A 10,887-nucleotide genomic window follows, 5' to 3' on the forward strand; every position below is an offset into this window, starting at 1 on the left:
CCCCAGGCCCTGGGAGTGTTGTGACTCCCCCAGGAGAAGGGTGGCTGGCTCCTCTGGGATGGAGCAAGCAGGTCTTCTTGGTCTGAGAATGAGAATTCTGGCTTCGACCTGGGGCCTTGACCTTGTATTCTCTGTCACATGCTGATCTTGGGGGCCCATCCCCTAAATATCTATCACAAGTCCCCTGACAATGCCTGATGGCCATATTTATAGTAAAAACCCCTTCCAGCCCCTGGGTCAGAGAAAGGTAGCTAAGCAGGGCTGGGAAGTCATGGACTGGCATTGGCCCAGCCAAGGAGTTGTCAATTAATCTCTGCAACTCTAGCATGTGGAACTGAGGTTCGGGGCCTAGAAGAGGGAAACTGAGATAGCCACAGAGACGGAGGGGAGCCAGGTAGACAAGATGGCAGACTCCTTCCCAAGGTCAGCAGAGAGCAGGGCCTGAAATAGTCTCCTCTGGTCAAGGTCAAATGGCCCTTCACCTCCTGTTGGGTACAGGTCCCTGGGCGGGATCATTGGTCTGTCCTGCCATCCACCCATCTGTGTGTCTTCCAAAAACCGCCTGCTGAGGCCTAATCAGAGACAAGACCTATTATTGGCACAAGGCCACATCTAGGATGAATCAGATTGGGCCGCCTGAAGCCAGTGGGTGGAAGACAGAGGAGGGTACAGCAAGGACCAAGGCTCATGGGTGGGAAAACATTGGGCCAAGGCAGGCAGTGGGGTGGAGGGCCTGAGCTCCTAGCAGGTATGCCAAAGGTCAGAGGAGGCAAGGAGAGGAAGGACAAATAGCAGGTTGTCGAGGGACAGGCAAAGAGTCCTGGAGGCAAGGAGGAAGCGCTGGAGAGAATAAGAGGGTGGGAACCTCAGACTTGTTTCTATGAGGGAGCCAGCTCTTGACTGTTCTCATGCCCACTGGTTGATGCTACTTCCTCCTCCGAAGTAGCATCAGACTTTGAAGTCTGGTTCCACGGGGCCAGGGGTTTGGCTTGCCAGTCCTGTCCCTTCTCCTACCCAGAAAGCTCCTAGACCCCCATAACCACAGGACCCCTGCCCCAGCACCAAAGGGAAAATGGCAAAGTCTGGAGTGAGACAAACTGGGAGTGAATCCCTTGCACGCATTCAAGTCATTTTACCTCTCTAGGCCTCAGCCCTCTCTCTTTGAAAGAAGGCTCACAGAAGGACCGCTCAATGTCTAGGGTAGCTACAGAGTTAGATGACAGAAAGCTTTTCCTGGGACCTGCCCTAGTGTCTGGCAAACAGGGGAAGCTCCACTTCTGGACACTTGATGTTCAATGCACTTTGCATATTAGAGGAGACTCTCTAATCCCAGCGCACTCTGGGCCCAGAGTCCAGGCCCCAGGTAATTGGATTTATGGCTCAGGGACAAGCCCAGGGATGGGGTGGGATGTGGGGAAACCTGGGCAGTCCTCAGAACAGTACAATTCGGAGTCCGTACACGTGAAAATGGAGAGTCGTCCAGCCAGGGAGGGGGGGTGGGGAGTAGGGAGGGAGGTTTACATCCTCTGACACCCCCATCTCGACTCAACCCTGGGGTTCAACTGGGCCGCGAGCGGGCGGGGGCGGGGCACCGCCGGCCTCTTTCGCCCTGCCGGGGGTTGGGGGGGCGGGCCCCCGGGAACTGCTCCTCCCGCGCGCCGCAGCTTTAAGAGGCTGCTCGGCGGTAGCGAGCGGGGCCGGAGCCGCAGCCAGCAGAACCGAGCGGAGCAGGCAGGTGCACGGCTGCGGGGACGACAGCGGCATGACCGGCCACCACGGCTGGGGCTACGGCCAGAACGACGGTAGGCGCAGACCCCGGCCAGCCCCGACTCGCAGGATCTAACCCCAGACCCTCGATTCCTGCCCAATTTCCGGGACTTCAAGCCCCCCACCGTCAGAGCGGAACCGGACTCCCCTCTGGCCCAGCCCCCCCGAATCCAGCCCACCTGCCCGGCCCGAGCTCTGACTCCCCCACTCCTGGCCCAAAGTCCGCGCTGCGACCCGGCCTGCCCCGCCACCAGCTAGCCACCCCGCGGCTGAGCGCGCATCCTGCCGCCTCCTCCGGGCAGCCCCTGACTGCTGTGCTCGCCGGACCCGGGCCCCAACACTCACTCACCCGCCGCAGGCACAGGGGGCGGAGGTGGCTCTGGGCAGCTGGGGGCGGTCCGGGCGGAGCGCTGTGCGCGGGTGTCTGTGCGGGGAGCGCGCACGGCGTGTGTGCGGGGACCTCCAGGGAGCGAGCTCTGCGGGACAAGGGCGCGGTGTCCCCGGGAGAGTTTCCCCGCGGAAGTGTCCGAGCTCTCCTGCTGGCAGGTACGTGAAGGAAGGGGGCATTTGTGGGCGTGCGCGTGAGTCTAGGTGTCTACATAGAGCGGGGTGTCTGAGCACGTCCTGGTGTGAAGCGTGGGAGCCCGGGGCCCACATGAGCCTCCTGGTTTGACTCCGAAAATAGCACCCCGATCTTGCCTCAGTTTCCTTAGGGTGCAGAGGAAGGGAGAAGAGACAGAGATGAGAGCCAGATGGCTTGAATGTGGGTCTGGGGCAGATCAATTACCTTTCAGGCTATTTCTTACCAAATGGGTATAGGGGTGTGGGGTAGGCTTCGCCCTTTCCCTCGGGTGAACGGCGAGGGCCCCAAATCTACCCTGCGAGGTGGAAATGCCAGGCATGGCAGGGGGATGTGGAGAGAAAGAGAAGTGCTGGTGAGAGGAACACTCCTCGTCTTCCCTCTCTGAAGAGAGGAAGTCACTCTTTGTGGGAAGGTGGGGGTCCTGGGCTAACCTAGGGGTGGGGAGGTTGCAGTGGGCCAGAGGGAGTTAGGGGCTGTGGTGTGCCTGGCTTCCACTGGGACCAGGAGCATATTTTGGAGGGGAGACCCCCAGAGCTTGGCACGCAAAAGCTAGAGACATTCAGAAAAAGGCAACAGAGCCCAGCAAAGTTGGAGAGAGAGGCAGAGAAGGGACAGGTTGGCAGAACCATAGAAGATCATCTTCCTTCCAGCACCTGCTTTGAGACAGTTTCTGGGTGTTTCCTCCAGAGTCAGAGTCCCCTGACTGTATCCATCTGCTAGTCTTGCCCACCAGCTCTGAGCACCCAGTTTTCTATAGGGCCTGCCCCACAGGCCCGCCACCCTCAGGCCACTGCCCTTCACCCAGCCAGATCTCGGTCATTCAGTTTAGGGGCAATGAGGCCGGGAAGGACAGAGGATAGAGGTGCCGGAATGCGGCATGCTCACAGGACTTCAAAAATAACCCAGTGGGTCTGGGCCGCGATTCTGAGTCATCCGTTGGGGACACAGCTCTGTCGGCACCTGCTGCTGTTTTCTCAGGAAAACTTAAGAAGCCAAAAACGGGGAGAAGCACCAGCCGGCAAAAGCACTAAAAATAGGTTGCATCTCAGGATGTTCCCCAGGGAGATGCCGAGCCTCTCGGCTGCAGATGGAGCCTCTGGGAGGCAGGTGGTGGGCGCTCGTGGGTGTGCATGCAGGTGTGTGTGTCTGTGTGTGTGTGTGTGTGCTTGCACGAGCACGTATTTTGCTCTAGTCTTTCATTGCAGACCTGGGTTTGCAATGGGGGGGGGGTTGTGTGTGACAGTGCACATGCGTGTGTCAGGCGTAGGTGGCAGCGCTGTGTGTATTTATACACATGTGTGATGCCGGGCCTGGCCACTGCGGCCCCGGTGATCCCCGGTCACTGTGCACATATGTATGCAACACATGGAAATCTCTATAGTATGTAGGCGCATGTGGTCTGGGGAGGGCAGTTGGGGCTGCCCATGCACACGTTGTATATTTATATCAGTACTGAAGTGTGTGTGCAAAATGTAAGTGAACTGCCCTCAGTTCTTTCATCTATGAAATGGGGATCATGCTGGTTTCTGCTTCACAATGTGATTGTGAAGAGCAAATGCAAGTCTCGGAGCCAAAGCTAGGTTCACGTTATTATTTTCACAAACAGCAACACGAATATGCTCAAGGTGCAGAAAGAGGCCAGATACTGGTAGGGTCAGGTCAGGGTCTTCAGATGCCTGGGGCCCTCTATGAGCACTACTGGGAATTGGGGAGGAGTCACTGCCTAGAACCGCCCCTTGGCTTGTGGCTATATTGTGCTCCCTTCCATGAATTACCTCCCTGGGCCTCCTATCAGCACTGGGAGATGAGTTTTAGTGAGGCCATTTTGCAGACAAGGAAATGGAGGCGGAGAGGGGAAGTAGCAGAGATGGGACTAGAGCTCCAAAGCAAGGGCTAACCCTCTGAAGGCATACCAGGGAGACCGTCCCTGACAGGTGTCCTCAGCCTGCAGCCCAGAGATCAGGCTAGCCTGAGTCCTTGCCCTCTCCCCACCTGCAGGCCCCTCACAGTGGCACAAGCTATATCCCATTGCCCAGGGAGACCGCCAGTCACCAATCAACATTGTGTCCAGCCAGGCTGTGTACTCGCCCAGCCTGAAGCCACTGGAGCTTTCCTACGAGGCCTGCATATCCCTCAGCATCGCCAACAATGGCCACTCTGTCCAGGTGGACTTCAATGACAGCGACGACCGAACTGGTGAGTGGCCCTTGCCAGAGGCTGCGCACCCCCCCCCCAACCTTGTACTGGTCTCCTCACCCTGTGTTGGACAGACTCAGGAAGGGCAGCGTGCTGTGGCGAGGAAGGAGGGCTCCACCTATGAAGCTTTGGGCTGAGCCTCAGTCAGCTTATACATAAAATGGGATCCTCTTTTCCCCTCTAGGGCCACAGGGAGAAAAAATGAAAAATGGAAGTGATGTTTGTACTGCTGGCATAAAGCAAATGCTCAAAAAATGTGAATTCCCTTCCTTCTCTTCCATTTACTGCTTTAGGTCAGGTTTGTTTTCACTCCAGGCCCTGTGACTGACCTGCTGTGTGGCCTAAGGCCAAACCCTCTTCTCTGTGTGATCTGGCCAGGCCCAGCAGAGAGAGAAGGGAGATAATGTGTTCTTCTGCCAGGCCCTTTGCTAAGGTCTTAGGCAGCACTTTAATTCCTCTCAAGAACCCACCTCTAAAATGGGCAAATAGAGACTCAAAGAGCTGGGAGTTCCAAACAAGCCTGGTCCAACCCCAAAGGTCTTCTCTCCAACCCACCCACAAGCTCAAGATTCCAACCAGCCTGCACCAGAGAGCGGCCTGCGGGAACGTATGGCATTTCTTTACCCTGGGATGAGAGTCCAGGTTCTTTCATAACCAATTCCTAGGTAGAGGCCTCAGGAGTGCTCCTCAGTGAAGAGATTTTATCCTTATGAACAGGCCTGTGAGAGGTAGAGTGGGGCAAGGAGGGAATCTGCTAGAGTTTCTTGTGTAAGGGAGTAACTGGTAATCTGCCTCTCCGTCTCCACCTCTCCATCACACACACAATGAAAGCACACAAGGGAACTTAAATTTCAAGTAGAAAATGAAAAAGCAGAGAAGAGAAAGGAAACCATAGAGGAGTGATCTTAGTTGCTTAGCCCGGAGTTCCCTGATAGGTTAGGAAAAAAGGGAAAGACGATCAGCTATAGTTCTTGTTGCAGAAGGGAGGAAATCCAGCAGATAATCAGAATAAAGACAATATTTCCTGGAAGTGAATTTTTAGAAAAGCCTCTCACGCAGAGCTTCGGGTAGGGCCATGGGGCTCTTGATGACCCTGAATGACAGTTTGTGATGGAGTAGTTTTCATATGACTGTACCTACTGTACCTCCTAACAGCTTTCAGAGGGCATTTAGGGTTCAATTCAGACATCAATAGCTTAGTGAAGGCCGCTGCTGTTGGGAAGGGAGAAAGGAGCCCAACGGGGCATGCCTCTGGACCACTGATCCAGTTAGGCCTGGCTGGGGCAGAATACCCAGACCTGAGGGGACAGGGAGCCAGCAAAAAGAGAGTGGGCTTGGGAGTGAGACATTTGAGGCTCTGCCACTCATCAGATGTGTGACTTTGGGCAGGACACCTGCTTTTCCAAGCCTCAGTCATATATCTGGTCCACCAGGGATAACAATGTGTTCCTCTCAAGGGCACTATGGGGGTTCAGCAGAGTGCTGAACACATGGTGAGTGCACAAAGGAATGGTAGTGTGCTCTATAGTTAGGACAGAGGTGGGGGGGTGGCTAAGGGAGTCAAGCTCGAGGGGTTTACTCCCTCAGAAACCACACTGCAGCATCCCAGGTGGGACATGCTCAAAGGGCTGGGCCCCCACAGGTCATATCAGACCCTGCGGCTCCTGCCTCTCCCAGACGGAGCAGCCTGATTGGGCCCCTGCCACGGCCATACCCCCAACCTCCCTCCCCAGACTTCTTTTGTCAACTGTCCAGCAATGCTGTGGACAGGCCCCGCTTCTCAGATAGGGCAAGGTAGCAAAGAAGGGCCTTTGGACTGTTCAGTCATCCTCCTCACGGGGCCCCCAGGGGACACAGCCCTGCCCTGGTCACCCATCCTGGAGTGGCCTAGTGGAACTCTGAGCCTAGGGCGGTCACCTGATCCAGGAGCTCACATTCAAGCCGCTGGGGCTCCCTCCACTGCCTGATCCCTTTCAGCTGGAAATTCAATCAGTCCCAGGAGGCCTTGTGCCTGGCTCCAGCTCACCAGGTATCAGGGTGAGAAAGTCACAAAACCAGCACAAATAGGGACCTCCAAAGAGACCACAGGGGATGGCCCGGGCCTGGACATTAGAGTGGGAACTGTCAGGAGCTGGCCTTTGGACAACACTGGGTCCAGAGAAGGCTCAAGGTTCTAGGGAGACAGTGAGGCCTGATGATTAGGGGATTGGGCTCTGGACTTTCGAAGGAGATACAGGCATATATATCCTAACTCAGTGCCTTGCTGAGTGATCTTGACAAAATGCCTTGTCCTCTCTGTTCCTCATTTTTCTCCACTGAAAGATTGAGATAACAATAGGTTCTGTCTCGTATGACTTCTATAAGGCTTCTCGAAGGACTAAACAAAAGAATCCTTCCAATCTAGCCCTAGGTCAGGGGATCCAGACAGGAAAGTCCTATTGTTGGTGGTAACGGGGCCCTGGGAGACAAGGGCCCAACTTCCATGCAAAAGGGGGCAGGAATGGGGAGGATGGCCAAGTGGAATGACATATACTCTGTCACTACCAGACTTCTCTTCCACCTGCAGGCTGCCTGGATTCCTGCCCTGGCCCTGCTAAGGGCCCAGGGCACTGGGTGAGGACTGACCCAAGCCCAGTTAGCCCCCTAAATTTTCCAAATGAAAACTTTAACCCTCTCCCAGGCACTGACCTAGTCCCGGCACTACCATCTGCTGGGCCACGTGGACTCTCTCACATGAATTACTACACACCCCACTTCTTCCTGCAGTGGTGACTGGGGGACCCTTGGATGGGCCATACCGGCTCAAGCAGTTCCATTTCCACTGGGGCAAGAAGCACAGCGTGGGCTCAGAGCACACGGTGGATGGCAAGTCATTCCCCAGCGAGGTAAGGGCCCTCTACCTGAACCCCTCCCTTTATTATCTGGAGAAAGGATGGTCAGGTGCCTAGTGTAGGTGTCGAGAGAGGGTGAGAAGGACCACCCAGGGGTTTGGGAAAGACACCTTCCACCCACCCCTAGCACAGGGTCTTCCACCTGAACTCTGCCCCCTGGTCTGCATGTCTGGAGGCAGTTTTCTAAAGGAGAAGTCCAGTCCCACCACACCCTTGCTGACAGTCCTTTAAGGACTGAGCCTGGCATTCAAGGCCCTGCAGGAAGTGGCTTTATCTGGCCTCATCTTTTTCTGACCTCCCCCCAATAATGACCAGCATGTGATGAGCCTCCTGTCCACACCTGGCTCTTTCAACCATCCCAGGCTTTTTGCCTATGCTGTTACCTGAGGTACCTTTCCCCAGAGTTCCGTCTGATAACCCCCTACTTATTCTTTGGACTCAGCTGCAGGCACCACCTTCTCTCATGGATGGCCATTATCTACTTCACAGTTCCCCCAGGGCAGAGCCTGAGCCAGATTTCTCTTTGGGTCACCTGGGGCTCAGGAAAGGGTTGGGCCCAGAGCAGTGTGGATGTTATCTGTGGCCCCTGGGGGCTTCCTACCCCTCTTGCAGAGGGAAGCCTGGCTTTGAGCTCCCACGGCCCCTCGGAGGCGCTAAGCACTGGCCTGGCCTGGCCTGTTGTTGCCCCTATAGCTGCACCTCGTTCATTGGAATGCCAAGAAGTACAGCACCTTTGGGGAGGCAGCCTCAGCGCCCGATGGCCTGGCTGTGGTCGGTGTCTTCTTGGAGGTAAGGGGTGGGTACCGGGGCCAAGAGGGGCACGGGGAGCCTGGCACTGCCCCTAGTTCCAAACATGCTGGGTGCTGGGCTCACACTACCCTTTCCCTGACAGACAGGGAATGAGCACCCCAGCATGAACCGTCTGACAGACGCGCTCTACATGGTTCGGTTTAAGGTGAGACCAGGGGTCCGTGGTCCTGACCCAGAGCAGCCTGGCGGGAGGGAGGAAGAGGCTGGAGCACAGAGTAGGCCCATCCACTGCTCCGGTCTGACAGCAAACTCTGCTGAGATGAAGGGTACAGGTTAGCAGCTGCAGTGCCCTGCAAACGACTCCTCTTCATCAGAGTCAGTGGCCTCGCTGAGTGCCCAGGATATAACCTGGTTGGGTACAGGATTGATAAGATGGCTTGTGGTGTTCATGGCTACCCTACAGCCACCTCCACTAAGGGCAGTTGAAGGAAAAGGCAGAGAGAGAACACGGTGCCCAGAGAGTCCTAGGCACCACAGCTTTTACATACCAGCTAACAGGTAGAGAGGGCCGGGTCCAGCTGAGGGATGGCATCCGGTATCACAGACCTGTGCCCACAATTTGCATCAATGGGGCAAGGAGAAGACCAAATCTTGCTGACAGGAAAGAGTGGGGAGGATGCTGGTCTGGTCCTGGTGGCAGGTCTATGCTGATTCCTGGGTTTGCCTGCTCTGTCCCAGGGAACCAAGGCCCAGTTCAGCTGCTTCAACCCCAAGTGCCTCCTGCCTGCCAGCCGGCACTACTGGACCTACCCGGGCTCCCTGACGACACCCCCACTGAGCGAGAGTGTCACCTGGATCGTGCTCCGGGAACCTATTAGCATCTCTGAGAGGCAGGTGAGTTCTCCCAGAGTACCAGGTGGAGGGCTGTAGCACTCAGGGTCCATCCCAGGGGATTAACTCTCTCAACCAGCAAGCTACAGCTTGCCCCACCATCAAGTCTCCCATCTTTTGCTAATAAACATTTAGGTTCTTGTTTGGGAGTTTGCTTGATTATTAGTCATTAGGACCTCACCATGGGCTGAGAGGGGAGAGACCTCCATCCTGGGACCACCCCCACTGGGTTAGAATCTGAATCCTGCATTTGTTGACAAATCTTAGCTACGTGGAATTGGAACTAGAGCCAGGTGGAGCCAGGTCCAGGTTCAGAGGCCCTTTGTAGGTAAATAAGTGAGATCAGGATCCCAGAGAGAGAGAACGAGTGGGGAGCAAGAAGAGGGAGGGGTGGCGCTGGTTGGCTAGGTATGCCAGATGATGTGTCTGGGATCAGAGAGAACCAGAGCACTCCTATTCTGCCCTGAGTATCTCTTCTGCCTTCTCAAGATGGAGAAGTTCCGGAGCCTGCTTTTCACCTCAGAGGATGATGAGAGGATCCACATGGTAAACAACTTCCGGCCGCCACAGCCACTGAAGGGCCGGGTGGTCAAGGCCTCTTTCCAGGCCTGAGCTGCCTACCTACCCAGCGGGCCACTAGAGTACCATTTTCCCAAGGGCTTCCACGTCAGCAGACACCAAACCATCTGAGGCTCCCTGCCTGGGGGGTGCTGTGGACCCCCACATTCAGCTGGCTTGCTCCTTGGCCACCCTGGAGGATTCTTGACGGGACCCTCAAGTCAAGGGACACCCTTCAGCTGGGGACAGGAAGGACAGGAGCTGAGCATGGTCCAAGCCTGAGGCTGCCTCTGCTCTCCAAGACCCAGAGGTCCCTGGGAATCTCCTCCCATCTGTCTTCCCCACTGGCAGTGACAGCAGCCCCACCCTGAGCTCACACTGTGATGGACGAGACCGAGCTCCCTGGGGCAGGCAGCTGACATTGCCAGAAAGACTCAAGCAATAATTAGAGGTGGGCAGAGCTGCCCTCTCGGCGTTACCTCTTCTGCAGGCCTCCGCCATGCACGCACCTCACTGCCGGGCCATTAAAATCAACACCCAGCCTGCTGGAGATGACATGGCCTTTTCCCTCCAGCCACCTGCTGCCATGGGCAGACACTGACTATGGCTTAGGTAGTAACTTCCCTCATCCCCACCCAGCCACCAAAGCCACTTACATGACAATCCATCCATGCAGTGATCAATAAACTCATTTATTCCTGCAACAAATATCCACTGAGTGCCTGTGCTATGTCAAGTACTATTGTAGGCATTGGGGGAGTTGATGGTGGTAAGTCAAGCACAGTATGTGGGGAAGAACATCAGTACTGAGCAGGTGAGGGTTACATAGAGGGCAGGGCAGGGGCCATGGGAGCAGAGAAAAGGGGAGGAGGCTACCTCGTCTGGTGAAGAAATTAAATTCCAACCAGTATTCCAAGGCAGAGATAAAGGATCAGCAAGCTGGAAGCCAAGGGGAGAGTAGGTGTGCAAGCTCAAAGATGAGAGAGAGCCCGGAGTGTGAAGCTGAAAAGGACCAGGGGGGCTGGAGCCCTGGGGGAGAGCCTGGGACCCTCACAAGGCTAGTGGGGAGTCATAAAATGAGTCTTGGGGAGAGGCTGGGGAGAGCCAGAAGTGCAAAGGGGGAAGATCCCTGCAGAATGTGGATGAGCAGGCAGAAGTAACAGCAGGGAGAAAGTGATGGCCAGTGGCCAGGAAAGAGGAGACAGGGTGGTAGAGGTGGGGAGCAGGGGGCTGGATGAGGCAAGTTTAGGA

The 10,887-nt window shown here is 55.9% G+C and overlaps 1 protein-coding gene across 2 annotated transcripts; it reads left to right on the top strand.

Moving 5' to 3' along the window:
* Positions 1 to 1,717: 1,717 nt before the first annotated feature.
* CA7 (carbonic anhydrase 7) lies at positions 1,718 to 10,346 on the top strand. 2 transcript variants are annotated; one of them, XM_039223244.1, is made up of 7 exons: positions 1,718 to 1,802; positions 4,349 to 4,546; positions 7,313 to 7,431; positions 8,131 to 8,226; positions 8,330 to 8,392; positions 8,926 to 9,081; positions 9,568 to 10,346. In XM_039223244.1, exons 1-7 carry the CDS (start codon positions 1,763 to 1,765, stop codon positions 9,688 to 9,690), a joined length of 795 nt encoding a protein of 264 aa, XP_039079175.1. In that variant the 5' UTR covers positions 1,718 to 1,762; the 3' UTR covers positions 9,691 to 10,346. The 2 variants fall into 2 exon arrangements, with proteins under 2 accessions (XP_039079175.1, XP_039079184.1); XM_039223253.1 differs by lacking the exon at positions 8,330 to 8,392.
* Positions 10,347 to 10,887: the final 541 nt, after the last annotated feature.

The sequence above is a fragment of the Hyaena hyaena genome, unplaced genomic scaffold (genome assembly GCF_003009895.1).
Source record: "Hyaena hyaena isolate Hyena2069 unplaced genomic scaffold, ASM300989v1 scaffold_18, whole genome shotgun sequence".
In the NCBI taxonomy this organism is placed as follows: domain Eukaryota; kingdom Metazoa; phylum Chordata; class Mammalia; order Carnivora; family Hyaenidae; genus Hyaena; species Hyaena hyaena.